This window comes from the organism of the source record quoted next, unplaced genomic scaffold (assembly GCF_019419815.1).
Source record: "Pyrus x bretschneideri cultivar Hongxiangsu unplaced genomic scaffold, Pyrus_bretschneideri_v1 Contig70, whole genome shotgun sequence".
Lineage (NCBI taxonomy): Eukaryota > Viridiplantae > Streptophyta > Magnoliopsida > Rosales > Rosaceae > Pyrus > Pyrus x bretschneideri.
Genome location: NW_025999810.1, coordinates 762,675 through 779,080, shown reverse-complemented (window position 1 = coordinate 779,080; position 16,406 = coordinate 762,675). Strand labels below are relative to the sequence as shown.

The following is a 16,406-nucleotide window of genomic DNA, read 5'->3' as shown; positions in this document are numbered from 1 at the left end:
ACCACCACCCCCCACCTCAATTCCGACCAAAACCAACCCCACAAACTTGATTTTATTTCATGATCGGGTCTGTTCATTGTATTATTCTAGACTCGGTTATTGTTTTGGTAGAAAATAGGAAAGGAGATAAAATGACCATTGAAAATTATATTTAAGTTTGTAACCGTTGAATAATTTCGTCACATTACCTATTGTCGAAATATTTTTTCTGTGTAATTTTTGGCGTACACGATGTCATAGTGTATATGAATAATACTGGTGGTCGGATTGTCAAAAATAATTATACAAAGTCCAAGAATGGTGGATATGTGAAATAAGGCCTAAACTTAAAAGACGGAGCTTCCGTCTAGCAAACTTAAAATATGTGCCCGACAAATACCCTAAACCCTAATTTATGCTTGACAAATATCTAATAAATTGCTCAACTAACAGTCCGTTAGTGTAAAATGTAGCGTAATGTTACTTAAGGGACAGAGGTTTGTGGCCTAAGACCATGAAAACTTAAAAATAAAAAATAAAAAATAAAAAAGATAATTGCATATAGTTTATTATAGCAATTGTACAATAATAAACTCTCAATCACTGTCGGTATACACATATGCTTCCTTCGTGTCCCTCTCAATGTCGCTTTCACTGCTTGAGTCATCGCTATTGTCTTCTACCAAGGAACTCCGCTGAGTAGACAATATTTTACAAACAATGAGTTGTTATGGGATGTAGGGGTGCAAGTTGTTGATCTTCACCATGAGGCTTAGAGTTCAACCCCATCGATGGCACTTTTTATAATATTTTTTAATTATATGAGAGAATGAAGTCACTGGCATGCCGGATCATCCCACCGGCTGATCATTGTCACTGAAAAATCCTGTCGTCCGGTTGCCGCCGTAAAATCTCGCTGGCCGGTCGTCTAAAAAGAGAGTAGGATATGGCAATTATGTAAATTGTAATTTTTTCTTATTAAATAATTTGATTGATTCAATTAGTACGTGAACTAAAAACGTGGTATGTGGTATTTTTTTCTTAAATTGTTTTAAGTAATAATATGGCCCGTAATAATATAGATTAGAGGTGGAGTAGACGGGAAGGGAACTCATTCCTTCTAATCCATTTTAGAGAAGATGAATAGATAAGGTTACAAATATACAAATATACAAATAGATAAGAGAACTCATTCCTTGTATTTAAGAAATTGAAATACAAATATACAACAGATTCATTTAGCAATAACACTTTTCAGGTTGTGTACATATAGATATAGATCTACAGCAGCCACCAACAAAATAAGAGGTGCGGCACCTACTTCAGAGACTCATTGCATGCTACATGTTTACAGATGATACAGGTGAGATAATGTATGCCCATCGGAGACGCATAACTTTCAACGACCAAGTCTTGTGTTTTCCCCACCTTTACTTAAGTACTAAGTTTCTTGCAAAGGCAACACGGTACAACCTAACTGCACAAGGATAAGGAAGCAGCAAACCCTAAAACTACATTCAAAATCACTTGGAAGAGATGGTCGATATTTTAGTCAGAAAAAATGCATCCAATGAATCGTATCATCATCTCTCAGTACAGAGTAAGAAATCAAATCACCTTCATACCTATTGAGCTGAGTCGTCAGAGAATCTACTATCAAAAGGAGTTGACGGATGAGAATGTGCTGCACCAGCAGCAGTTCCAGAGCCATGTTGAAGTTCTATAACAAGCCACCGAACTGCTTTACTCATCTGTTCCAACCGAACCGCACTAATGGGTGGCAGACCAGTTGCAGTTTGCCCAGTCTTCCCAGCCACCAAGCCAGTTGCCTCATCCACCAGGCACTCTGATCCAATCCTTTGCTTCACGGACTCCACAAACTCCTCCGCTTGATCACAAGTGACTCTGAAAAGTTCCCACTTCTGCTTAAAATTCTCAAGAGCAGCATCTGTGGCCGCTGTTTTCTGACCACCAGAAGTTTCCTTGGATTCGAGCACATTAGCTGCTGCAACAACGAACTCTTGGTATGCACTATTTAGAGAATCTACAATGCTGTCCATTTTGAGGCTCGTACTTCCTAATGAATATAGTAAAAATGTTAGGAAACTACTGAGGAAGCTAATAATTTGCATAAATGCAGATAACTAAGAGATCTTATGTCCCTTCAAACCTGGGTTTACAAAGCATACATTCAAATAACAAAGTCCATTAGATGCAGAAACTAAATTCAAAGGGGAAACTTTTTACGATATGATGGTAACATACAAAGACTGATCAGCATTCATTAAAGGGACAAGAAAGCAGACGAGTAGGTTTGGAATCGGCTTTAAAGGATAGGGGGAAAGGCACAAATCTCAAAAAATTAAACAGAAAAGATAACAAATAAAAGGAAGATAGTCAACACTGCTTCCTTTTGTGATGTTTGACACACAACAATGTGTTACATGTCTTCCAGTCTTATCGTCAAAACGTAAGACATGCCACACTATTCAGACAACCCAAGGAGGACTCAATAAGGAAAAGATTAAGTTAGTAGCAGCTTTCTTTATGTCTCCAAATCTATTAAATACCTCCAATTTTATGCTCCAAGCTATCAAGCATGGCTAGTACACCATTAACTACATGAAATGAATACATGCTATTGCGCATACAGATCTATGATTGAATAGCAAGAAGAGAGTAATTAGGTCACAGAATCAAAGTCCTACCAATAATAAGAATAACAAGAGCATCTTTGAAAAATAAAGGAACAACGGAAGCCAAAGTTTAAACTAATCACAACTATTTTACATACAGATCAACAATTCATCCTCATGTACATATACTTTGATATATGACATACCGACATGTCAACCAGTTTGTCCAAATATACATACACATCAGCAGAAAACAAAGGTTTTGTACACTACAAGCAAGGTGAATACAGCAACAAGGCATCTCTTTTCCAAACTCTGGATATAAGGGTCAAAAAACTATTTTATAAACACAGCAATTTCCACGCAAATACACTACAGCTCAATACTTCTGACTTCCTTATTTATCCTCCTCTTAGAGGCTCCCTGTTTCCTCCAAACGAAATTCAATCCCTTCTTCAACAAATATACAAAGCCAACTCCAATAGAGAATCTAAGAATAATTTAAAATCAATGTTAATAATTACCAGTAAATTCGAATATGACTGCATATAGAAAATTAGAAAGAGAAACCATCTTTTGGGAAAGCAAGTATGCTATTTTTATATCTCTACGGGGTGGGCTTAAGAATTGAAGACATTGTCAATTTTAATTTTCTGGTAACAACTGCCACCATAACATCATTAACCCTTTTGAAAAATCTCAATATTTTCTTTCAAATGGATAAAATAAAATTAAGCAAAAACAAAGACTTGTTTTTAAAAAACAGAAAAACAATTCACATTCTAGCTAATGATCAAAGACTTCATCAATTAGCTGTATTACTACTGGTATCATACTAATATGCACAAATTCATTAAAATTAGAGACGGGAAAATCAGAGAGCTTTCATTGGCTTTCGTTGGATTAAGCGGATAATAAAATGCATATGATTCACAAGAGCTGGGAAAAAGAAACCCAGATTAGATGAGGAAGAAAGAGTAAATCTCATCCGATCCCGGCACAGAAACAACACAAACTAAATATTTAATTTATTATCTTTCTATCTTTATAATTTGAACAAGAAGTTCATCTTAAATCACAAATCCATGTTACTCCAAACCTGGGTTTACTTTGCATCCATTCAAATAACAAAGTCCATTAAATGCTGAAATTAAATTGAAAAGAAAAACATTCTACGATATGACATGGTAGCATACAAAGACCAATCAGCATTCACAAAATCTCATAAAATTAAGCAGAAAAGAAACCCAATACAAGTAGATTCGTCAACAATGCTTCCTACCAATAGAGTAACAAACAACTTCTTAAAAACAATAAAGGAAGAACACAAGTGAAGGGTAATTAAATTATCATACAATCGCGACACAATATTATTGGGAAAAGTAATCTCGGCACAGAAACAACACAAACTAAACCCTAAACAACGAAATTGAAGAACTGAAATTACCCGGTGCGGAAGATGAAGCCGATTGTTATTGAAGATTCAGATAATCGAAGAAGCAGAAATACTCAGAAGAAACAAAGAAATTCATATGAGATAAAGGATGGCTTGGATTGGATGGGCAGCCGACCTATTGGGCCGAATATGCGACATGCTTAACATTTTTTTTTTTTTTTTCACACACACTTACCAATGGAAGATTTGCCAAATTAAAATAATTAACTTAGCTCCTCATTTCCCTACGTGGTTAATTTACGAAATTTTATGTTGATAATCGAAACGGTTTGTATTACAAAACAAATATGAAATTGTTTAGTAATGGAACTCTATAAAAATAAATAGGCAAATTTGGTAAAAGCATTAAGAAATGTTTGCTACAATTGAAACCTGAATTTTAATTGATTTTTTGTATAGATAATATTTACAAAGAGACTAATAAAATGAACTATTCCAACTGTAAATACGAAATTATGGAAATCAGCTCTTAAGTGAATTAAGGATGAGCTCTTCTTCAATCGTAAGGAGTCAAGCATTGCCAATATAAATAAAACCTAAATGGACTATTAAGTTTTCATCAAAAGGCTGTTTTTTGGCATGAAGAGTCTAGATTGAAATGACTACGGGACGGTATTGGAGTTTGAGATCCTCTTTTCCCACATTGGTCAACAATATTTTTTCACTAGCATTTATATAGGCTTATTCCTTTTTCTTAGTAATTAGAACTTGAACTATTTGAAAATGGATTGAAGGCTTGGGCCTTATGGTTGTGTGGATTAGGCTTAATGATTATACTATAATATTAATATTAATTAATCAAGACAAGGGCCTTGGGCCTTGGGGCCAAGGAATTAAAATTAATCTGATCAATTAGTTTTAATTTCGAATTAAGTTTTTAATTAAATTAATTAAAAATGTGTTTGAAGAGGTATGAAAGAGCCTATATAACTGGAGTCCTCATCTTCCGTACAAACTTTCCAAAGAGTAAACACACAAAGCAATTCGCTAGAGTTCTATAATCCAGTATGGGTTGTAGAATTAGGTAGTTGTATCCTGATCGGGCAGACGTTGTAGAACCACAAGCACACGAGTGGGACGGAAATACTGTTCGAAGGACATAGCGTTTGCGCTAGCCTCTACCTTCAATTCATTCAAGTTAGTATCATATTAATTTTTGTAATTATTGTGTTATTGCATTCTGTATTGCAAGTATTTGTGAATAATAAAGTATAAGTATTTTAGTTTTGTACATCTGTTATTTTATTGTTTCTAAATTGTTCTCCAACAGAAGGTGACTGTAATACAAAGTTCTTTCATCTGACAACTATTATAAGAAGGCAAAGAAATAGAGTTAAGGGGCTAATGAATGATCAAGATGCGTGGGTTGTGGATTTTGCTGAGCTTTAAGGGATTGTTGTGGACCACTTCCAGAATTTGTTTCTACATGCGAAAAATTCTAGTCAAATGTCTGCTCTTCCTAACTCGTTTCCTAGCATGGACATTTTTATGAACGAAAACCTTTGTAGAATAGTTGTGGAAGAAATGAAGAGTAGCATGTTCAACATTGGAAGCCTCAAAGCTCCAAGTGTGGACGGCTTTCTGGTTTGCTTTTACCAAAATAAGTAGGCTCGGAGTTCTAATGATTTTTTTAAATGGTGGTCAATGCTTTTTGGCATATGAAGTTGCCTCAAGGATTGAATAATATATTGATTACTTTAATTCCATAAAATGAGAACTCTAAGAAGATGAATTTTAGGCCTATTAGTCTTTGTTGCACCCTTTATAAAGTTATCTCAAAATTTATTGTGGCTAGTCTTAGACAACTTTTGCCTAATTTAGTTATCCCTAATCACAGTATTGTCCCTAGAAGACATATTATTGACAATATTCTTATGCTCAGGAGATTCTCGACCAATTCAAGAATTCCAAAGACAAAAAAAAAATGTTCTTGGCATGGAAAATCAATCTCTCAAAAGCTTATGATGCTTAATTAAGATTTTATTGAATATGTTTTTGTGGAGATTGGTCTGCTTATGAGTTTGGTTTAACTTATAATTCAGTGTTTTTCTATAGTCCAATATCAAATTTGTTTTAATGCTGAGTTGACTGGAGAGTTTTCTCTTAAAAATGGTATTAGGCCAGGGATATGTTATTGCCTTATCTTTATGTTTTATGTATTGAGAAGTTGTCTCATATTTTATTGATGTTGTTAATAAGTCAAGTTACAAAGCTTACATTCATAGGTTGCATGCATGGTTAAAAATGTCCATAAGAAATGAGCTTCCTAAAAGAGTAAGATTCTGTATGTGGTTGGAAGGGCCACTTTAATTCAAATTGTTACATCTACCATCTCTTTCTATGCTATGTAGACCACTAAATTACCTACAAGTATATGTGAAGATCTTGAGAAATTGAACATGAATGGTGACATTATTTGTGCCAATAGCACATTATTGATGACTTCTGAGAAAAATCAAGTTTTACTAGCAAACACTGGTTGGAGTATTCATGCTTAAGATTAAGGCCTTTGGGTTTGAAGGTGAACTATCTCAAAGGAACTTATGTTTTGGACCCAAAACTCCATGAGAGGTTAATTGTTCTTATACTTGGAAATGAGTTTTTTATGGTACTGATCTTTTGAATAAAGGGATGAACTGAAGAATCGATAATGGAGAGTCTGTGAAATGTTAGAAGAATGCTTGGGTCATGGATATTCCATTGATTGATACTATTGATTATGGTGTTGTTTTAAAATTATAATTGCACAGTTTCTGAATTTTCTCAAGATGGTTGGTGGGAATTGTCAAAGCTTAGAAGTGTGCTATCTAAGTATATGGTGCAGAAAATCATTAGTTGCCCTCATGCTATCTTCGAGTCGTTGGTATTACAGGAGTATTTCCTAAGACAAGCTAACTCTTTCAAGATATCTCAGGACTTGTTACAAACCCGTACCAAGGGAGACAAGAGGATGCTTTCAAAGCCCAAGTTCACCTCGACCTAAATGTCCCCCAACAAATACTAATAATATATTTACTTACAATTTGAAATGTGCTCCAATTCTTATCACATCCCAACGCACTACAAGTAAAGCTAAGAACTTGAATAACAAACTTCATTAACTTGGGTGTTTTAGTCCCAAAACGCTCCGTCCAAGCCGCTCAAAAACAATATTAGTAAGGTAAATAATTTAAAGGTTACTGATAAAAATATATTAACAATTGACTAATTAAATCTTACTTGGAGTTCATCTTTTCCTAGTTTGCATAGCCATAGGATCTGCAAATTCACCAAGCCTTTTATCATATGAATCCAATTGGATATCTACATCTTCATGTTCTTTGCCTTTCCCAAGCATCATATCCATGCAAGCAAACAACCCACTTCACATTTCGCCACTATTTGAGAAATTATTCTCATACCGAAATTATGGACTCAAGTAATAGCCCACCGCATGTAGTGGTTGATAAAGTTGATTGTCTCATCTACGATCTTTCTCAAAATAGGCATAAATTTATTCTCCACTGTGTTAAGATTATTTGAAATTTTCTCTTTTGCGGCATCCATCAACTTATATGTACAACCCATGGAGGGTCTCTCCTCTAAGTCAACCTCTCTCAAGACACAAACAAGATGAAGAACACCCTTAGGCTGTGTTTGGTACACTAGATAGGACATCGGATAGGACTAATAATACGGAAGACGGTGTTTGGTGTCTGTTCGTATTAGATAGTCATCGAAGTAAATAATCTAGGCCCACCTACTTAATACGCTTGTTACCCGACTACTTATACTGTCCAAAACCTTTGTATAATTTAGTTGGAGCGCCTCCCGCTGTCTCTTTCCTCTCCAGACGCACTGTCCAGACACAGTGTCATTTCGCACTCGATCGTGGTCTTCTCTAAACGCTCTCCTCTCGCGCTTGCTCTCTCGGCTGAAGTTCAGGCTCGTCTTCGTCTTCTTCATTTGAATCCCATCAGTTTTCTTCTTCTTCTTCCCAAGTTGCACCTGTTTCTTTGTTCTTCCCTCTTCTTCCATTTTTCTTGCAATTTTCTTTCAATTGATGAATCTAATTATTGTTTTCTCTGTAATTATGCAATTGATTACGTAATTTTGTGTTTTAATTACAAATTTTGAATTTTAGGGTTTGTTGTTGGGGTCGAATTGTAGATTTGCCAGACCATCTCTCTGCCTCTCGCGCTTGCTCTCTCGGCTGAAGTCCAGGTTCATCTTCTTAACATGAAGCTCCCAAGCTATTCAAGCAAGGTTTCTTTGAATTTTCCATCTTTTTATAGTAGATCATATATCAATCTCGGGGTATTTGTAGCTACACCCCTGAATATATTTCTATATTTTTGTGGTTTTCAGTTGGATTTTCTTGAACATTATTGTCATTGTTTGCAAAACATCAAATTTTTTTAACTTGAAACTCCCAAGCTATTCAAGCAAGGTTTCTTCCAATTTTCCAAATCCCATCGTCCATAATCATCATATAAGTTAGTATCTACGTAGTCTCTCATGCCATGTATTGCAAAACATCTAAGATATTCAAACATGACCAAGATTACCAGTTTCCCTGTCTCTTCTATCTTCTTCTTGATATTCTTTAGGATTTTCTTAGCCATGGCACAAAATTCAATGATCCCAGTGAATGTGGGGATCATCCTTGACTTTGATTCCTTATTTGGGAAGGTGGGGATGAGCTGCATTGACATGGCCCTCTCTGACTTCTATGCTTCTCATACAATTGTTTGAGTTGAATAAAAGCAAAGAAAAATAGAAATAACTCTACCTTGGTCCCATACACTTGCATTTGGCTAAATGGGTTTTCGTTTCTTATGACTATGTTGTACTTTCTTTTGCTTATTTTCTGAGCAACCAAACAGAGCATTTTGGTTTTGTGGCTGACCCAATTTCCTAGATTTTCTATCATCTGGAAATTTCATTGATAGCATCTCTTAGTATCATATGGAATCTCAGCTTAATTTGATTTGGGCTAAATGGCTGACAGATCAAGTTATGATATTTCACTAGTTCTACTAAACATAGACAGTTAGATTGCTAAATTTTGTTTTCCCCACTTTAATTAAGCTTTTATTTTGATACAAAAAACCGGTTGGGTTTTTATTCCACCCTGCCCCAGAAAAAAAAAGGTAGAGTTATGACCAAGTGATAATTTAGATGGACATATAGTTTAGTTTTGGGGCTAAATAAATATAAGCCCAATTCATTATCCACATTTCTCTTTAAATTTTACTCCCAAAAGTAAAACCAAGCAAAAGTCACCGGTAAGTGCATAGAAATTGAAAAAAAAAAAGTCATAGTATAAGAAAACAAACCTTGGAGGCCATATTACGAAGCTAAGTTTGATCCGCCTTGATGTAGGATTGGAATTGATAACTCTACATTGACCAATACCCATGTATGCTTGTATCCTTTTTGTATCCTACTTCTGCAGATGAGTGTGATGATTTGCTTATGGTTTTTATCACTTACTATTAATTATATGCACAATTGATTATATGCTATCTTATTGTGTATGTAATTATAGGAATGGAAAGTGAACAAAGTAGTCAACCAAAAGGAAGTAGAAGGGTTTGGAAACAATATGAAGAAGATGCATTGCTGTCCATACTTGAGGAGGCCGTTGTTAAGAATTTGCGATGTGATAATGGTTGTTTCAAACCCGGAACAAAGGCTTAGTTTGAACTTGGAGCTCCCAAGCTATTCAAGCATTTGTATATTTTATGAACTTGGATATGTAGTTGGATTAATCTATATAATGTAACGATTGTAGTTGTTTTTTGTGAACATTCTTTTATGTTATTGGAAAATATTTTGTATTTGATGTATGGAATTTACTATTTCTTTTTGTTATTTGAAAATTTGTGTGGTTTTCAATAGGTATAAATATGAGAAAAGTTCAACAAACAAACAAAGTTTTGTCAAATTTTTTTTCCCTTGTCCTACCAAACACAGTATAAATAATATGGTCATTAGTCTGATACTGTACCAAACGCCCGACTAATTTAGTCAGTACTATCCAGTGGCTATTTATCATATCCGACAGAAATAGTCAGTACAGTTCGAGTTGCCAAACGAGACCTTAATACAAAGGGAAACTCTACCCCAAAACTCACTATCATGTTGCAAATGATGCTTAGCCAACTTTGTTTTGTAGGATTTTGCATATGTACTTTCCAACCATTCTTGAGAGGAAAACAAAGCAACAAGATTTTCCTTTTGTTTTTGTAAGCTTTGAAGTATAAGGAAAGAACCAATTAGTCCCCTTGACCTAGGTGGTAGAAAAGAACCAATTTATTATGAAGCTGTGACACTCACACTACTTACATAATGTGTCCTTGAGTCTATATCCACACTTTCAATTTCTTCTCCACCACCACGAGACAATTTATGGCTAGCTTTCTTCTTTTCTTTAGTTTCTTGAACATTAGCAAAACATTGTGCCTTCACATTGGATGTGACTTTTTTTACAACTAATCATTCCTCCCAACTTACACCACCCAAGTGATGTTGGGATCTAGAAATTGAACCCATGCATTTGTGATTGCTATAACCACAATAGAAGTGTTTGATGATAGGATCAAAATATTTTGTCCATTGCCAAGTAAAATCTTTCTTAGTAGAAGTCATATTCTTCAATGCCTAAACAATAAACATTCAATATATATTCTTCAACGCCTAATAGCACTGTTCTATTTTTGAGTAGGCTCACAGGATCAACTATTGCATTATATAAAAAACATTTAAAAACCCTAACCATTTTAATTATAGGAATAGACTCACAGCAGTAGAGCGCACACAAACATTATATATATATATATATATATATATATAATCAAAATCACAATTTCAGAAACCCTAACATTAAAAGTTATGGATTAGTGGCTTGATGATAGCGGTGTTGTTAATAGGTGTTACGGTGGAGTGACAGCGGTACTACTAGAATGATGGTGGCGGCTATTGCTCGTAGCTGGCAGTTGTGCTATATTGAAGGTCACGTAGGAGAAGAATCGAATGAGGTAGAGAAAGCATGATAGAAGGAAGAGAGATGAGTGAGGGAAGAGTTAATACCCTACCTAAATAGCCTCATTTTGGGTTTAGGAGTTTTAAAAAAAAAAAAAAAAAAAAAAGGAAAATAGAGGCAGTAACCCTTCCGCCCAGCCCTAGAGATAGCCTAAGCGTGCCTCAAGGTGAGCCTTTTAAAACACTTCTTATACGTTACAAAACCACTTATATTTACAAAGGTGAATTTTGTGATGGTCGAGTCTGTCAAGTGGTAGAATCTTACTAAGATTGTGACTCATCGACAAGCACCTGGATATCCTTTGAAATTAGCTCAAGAGACCCCTCTTTTGCTGAAACTTAATTTGTATCAAGTCTTCGACCTGAACAAGATGAACTTAGCCCTTTTATGCGTTCAATTTATTTCTTATATGATCAGCCACAAATTTTGATCCTTAAAATAATTTGAATCTTATCAAAACTCATCATAATCGTTAACAATCATAATTTATCTAGGACTAAAACGAACCATCATCTAAATCTCTGATCCTTTAGCAATCCTAATTCTATTATGACCCGGTCGAACCACTAGCGTTCCACGTTTGCGTTGAGACATAACCTTCCTTCTTGGCCCAAATCTTGGATTTCAAGCCCAAATAAGTCTATAGTACTCCATGTGTATTCAATTAAGAATTGAGTTTAATGTATTTTTAAAAAATCAAGGATTTTGATGGATTTCATAGTTTATTTTAGCCTTCACGGAATCAGGTTTTTTTTCGAAAGAGAATGAATTCACATGGAATCTATGAAACTCCACTAGAACTCAATTAAACTTCACATATTTATAAATCTTTTAAAAACCTTCAAAATCTCAATAGAATATAACCCTCTAAAATTTAACAAGGATCGGAGGAATAAAAAATTCTTCTGCATTTCTTTTAAATCCCTTGTTCATGTTGTTGTCGTAAAAGTGTCAATAACTTCTCATTTTGGCTTTTTATACGATTTTCATAGACGGAACTAACTGTTGGAGCGAAAAAATTTAGATTCTCCAATCCTCCAACTAGTAAATCTTGTAATCATGTTGAAAAACCCACGACAGCATCTTCGTTTGCCATTAATGAGAAAGTGAGAGGGCACCGCAAGAAAACACCCTAACTCAAGTTAGTCAGTGTTTAATATAAGGGTGATTTTGAATTAAATCAATAAAAAGTTACCATATGAACAATATGTTAACAATATTTATGTTAATTATAATTATAAATAAGTCAATCATTTATTGTGATTCTTAAATGCATTTAAAACAAACATTACAAAATCTACCGCTACAGTTGGCACCCACTACCGCTGGCACCTTTTTTCTCATATTTTTTTATATTTTAGAATAGGTCAATAAGGCTCCAGCCATTGCAACACAATGTTCTTTTTCTAATTCTGTTTCTTTTTCTTTTCTTTTTTTTTTTTTTTTTTTTTTAACGTTTGTTTTCAGACACTGCAACGTAGTGTCCATTTCTTGGTTATGTTTTTTACATTTGAATTCAGACTTTGCGATACAATGTCCGTTTCCTAATTTTGTTTTTTATGTTGTCCGTTTCTTGGTTTTACAATTTATATTTGGATTCGGGCGCTGCGTCCTAATGTCCATTTCCTAGTTCTCTACAGTTGATGTACACGTGCAACCACTCCTCCCCAAACCTTGTCTCCATCATCTGCTTCATGATCTTGTGGAGGTCGTTGATAGTCTGGAAAGAATCATGTCAATATCGATGTCGTAGCCAATTCAGACTCTGCATTGCAGTTTGCATTGAAAATAGAAATTGAAAATTATAGTTCCTACACTTTGCCACTTGAACTCCTCAAACCCAGTCAAAGGCTTTGCTTCCACCATTGAACTACCAATTTGGCCAACCATCTAGCTCGGATATGCTTCAGAAAAATTGTCTTACTCATTTATTACACCATTCATACGGCCCTTCCCACTTATCCCACAATTTTATTTTCCTTTTTTTCAATGGTAACCTTGAACTATTGCTATCACAAGGAGAATCCATTAAACATGGTCACACATGAACATGATAAAACAAAATCAGAAAATTCCCCCATTGGAAGTATATATAATGACACAAAATCCACTTAAAATTCCCTAAAAGCTTGATTTTGCACTTTGTCTTTCTCAAAGGTCTCCCCAGCCACAAGCTTAATGACCTCATCATCATCCTCCTTTTGTGTAGTCGATGCACAAACACCATTCACTTTCTTGGACTTGAAATTGAGGAGACAAACCAAAATCTTCCAACGAATTCGTGAAGCCAACACCAGAATGTGATACAGCAGTAGTGGTGGAGGCAAATATATCTCACAACAAATTGAAAGGATTTGAGTCGAAATCGAACAGATTCGAAACAAATCGATTGACTTTCGTGGCAAAGACCGTCGTTTATTTCTTGTAGTTTCACATAGGCATTGAAATCTTAGACTCCACGTCCATTTTCTCACCACTCCCTCCATGTTTTATGGAGTGAACATTAGGTTCCTTGATTATAGTACCCATTTTCTCTCATGTTTTTACGTTATTAGCTTGATTACTTGGAGAGTACTTTTGACTCCCACACAAACCAGGAATAAAAGCACGTATTTGATAACTTACTTTTCTCTCCAACTTATGGACCTTCTTGTAATTCTCTCTTTCTTCAAATTTTAAATTACTTTATTCAATTAGGTAAAAACACGTATTTAGAAGTGCAAATGAACTCACACAAGGTCAACAGATTTGCAATTTAAGGTAATCAAACAAAACCTATGAACTTTGGTAATTTATGATTCTACTACTGGATTGACACACCCCGACCCGGAATGTCTACCAGGACTCTGAATCAAGCTGTGTTGGCTGACACCTAGAAGGTGACGAAGCCATAAAGTATATTGATGTGGAAAATGTGAATAAATTTAAACCTAAAAATGCCTAAAGACAAGAGTGCGCTATGGGCATGAATGAACCCATTTCACACACGACGTCAGAGCATAAGTAAAGTACAGTAGTGTAGGTAAATATCATACCCTCAGAGGTAGCCACCTATACTGAGATTCGCCAAGAATCCTCTTCGATACGAACTTTCATCAGCTAAAACATGGAGGGGCAAAAAACAAGGGTGAGTGGTAAAAACCTTTTGAAAATGTTACAACCCCTCGCTGTAAAACCCGTATAGTTTCCAGAAAATAATACTATGTATATACGCAAAACAATGCACAAAGATAGTAAAAACCAAGTATGCCATGTCATAATGTTTCAACACTAAAATATGTAAGCCAGGTGTGAAAATAAAGGTAAAATAATATGCCAGCCGGAGTCACCTAATGTGACCTGTACGGCTCAACCTATAGCTCCTTAACTTATGCCTGCACATAAGTCGGAACCACCTAATGTGGTTTGTATGACAGGTTGGGTGTAAATAAGTACACTCAAGTGTTATGATCACGTGAAGACTGTGCGATGAATCGTGGGTCACTTACGAGTCGGAACCACTTCTTGTGGTCTGTACGACAGGCTGGCACTACACTTGGATCCAAGGTGAATGTGTGGTGCAGGAGGTGAACATCGGGTGAAGAATTGTGTCCTGGCCTCGAGCGGGAGCACTAACACCGAGGTGCAGCAATGATGAACTCTAAATTCATCTATGCATAACAATGTGCAATGCAACCAATACCATCACAATATACTCATCTGAAGCTTACCTGGGCCTCCGCAACATCAAATGATATAATTCACGATTTATAATAATGCAATACTTAAAATGTAACTCATTTTCGACATGGCATTTAAAGCTAAATCATTTTAAAAATGTTCTAGAAACCACGATACACACACACACACACACACACACATAGAAAGTAAAATGCCCATTCACTTGGAGTTCGCGTTACAACTCCTTAGCACAAACATCGAGGCATCACGAACGATCGCCGCCTAGAATAATTATCAAACCACATCTCAGAATCCTTATCAATAAAACACATAACTTACATAAAACACATCCCTAAGGACGTTCTAGAATGATTTAAGACCCATTAACCAAAAGTCAACCGTCAGTCAAAGATCGACAGTAAGGTTTACAACCCTAAGTAACTTGATATGGAAGATCCGCAAATTGGATTTCCGATCTGTAATTCCAAATATCCACATTATGCTTGTAAAACATCATACTAAAGTTTCATTACGATCCAACAGTTGGATCTCCGCCAATTGCCAAAACCAAGTGGCAACTGACGTTTTATTTTACGAACTTACAAATCCAATTTGGAAAGACCCGTGCATCGGATTCCCGATCCATAAATTTCTATGGCCCTCAAATATTACTTACTATAATGTATTAAAGTTTGGTGACGATCCAACGATCGGATCATCGATTACTATTCTAATCAAGTGACGAACCTTAATGGAACTAGGTCCAAACAACAGAAATTCGTCAATTGGACTTCACAAATGGAATCAAGGTATTCAAATTTAGCCTAGAAAGGTCAGGGAATGTCTTGGCCCACATGCCGCCGCAAGTGGCGGTTTGTCGCCCCAACTCGTTGGAAAAATCAATTATTTCCAAAAATTACCAAATTTTACAGACAAGTAGATCTCAGTAAGAGGAACAATTTTCATACTTGTGGCCAAGTCCAATTTGGTTGGGAAACACCTGAAATCCACCTCGATCCGCCGGAAACCTTTGAAATGGGTGTTCTTGATTCGACTCCAAACAAGCTCCGACGCCTCAACCATTACTTGGGCTTTGTTCCTGGGGTTGAGGGGAGTCTATCGGTGGTGGTGGTCGACGGAATTAGCTTCAAATTTTGGTGATTCGAACCCAAAACCGCACCTCACCATTCGGGCTCTCATAATTTCAAGGCTAAATCTCTTCATTTTTGGGGTGTAATAGGAAAGGGGAAGGTCATGAAGGGTTTTCCAAGTGGTGGTTTGATAAAATTTGGAGGAAAAAATGGACGATTCACTGTCGTAACATATCCGAGAAATGGGTCAGGTCACGAGTTAAGGGGAGGGTTCGATTCTCTCTTTCTTTTCTCTTTCATTTCCCCTCATTTCCTTTCCTCCTGATTGGCTGGTTCCCTCCTTCCTTTCTCTCATTCTCATCCTAGCTGTCCATTTCTTCCTTCCCTTTTCTTTTCCTTTCATCCTAGCCACACATATGGCATTTCACATGGCTTCAGATTTTCTGAAGCCTTCTAAAGAAGGTTAAAATTACCAAAATATCCCTAACTTTAAACGTTAATATCTCTTTTGTTATAACTCTAAATTACATTCCGGTTGTGCCCACGTGTTCGTAACG

At 35.8% G+C, this 16,406-nt stretch overlaps 1 protein-coding gene across 3 annotated transcripts; it reads right to left on the bottom strand.

Moving 5' to 3' along the window:
* Nucleotides 1-1,159: 1,159 nt before the first annotated feature.
* Nucleotides 1,160-4,235, bottom strand: LOC103936909 (mediator of RNA polymerase II transcription subunit 32-like). Of its 3 annotated transcripts, none has more exons than XM_048574331.1 (3): nucleotides 4,063-4,235; nucleotides 3,039-3,105; nucleotides 1,160-2,056 (listed from the first exon to the last, which is right to left on the bottom strand). In XM_048574331.1, the coding sequence occupies exon 3, from the start codon at nucleotides 2,037-2,039 to the stop codon at nucleotides 1,605-1,607; it is 435 nt and encodes a 144-aa protein (XP_048430288.1). In that variant the 5' UTR covers nucleotides 2,040-2,056; nucleotides 3,039-3,105; nucleotides 4,063-4,235; the 3' UTR covers nucleotides 1,160-1,604. The 3 variants fall into 3 exon arrangements, with proteins under 3 accessions (XP_048430288.1, XP_048430289.1, XP_009345069.1); XM_048574332.1 differs by lacking the exon at nucleotides 3,039-3,105 and having other exon boundaries at nucleotides 1,160-1,456; nucleotides 1,597-2,056; nucleotides 4,063-4,234; XM_009346794.3 differs by lacking the exon at nucleotides 3,039-3,105 and having other exon boundaries at nucleotides 1,160-1,456; nucleotides 1,605-2,056; nucleotides 4,063-4,231.
* Between the last annotated feature and the right edge of the window lie 12,171 nt (nucleotides 4,236-16,406).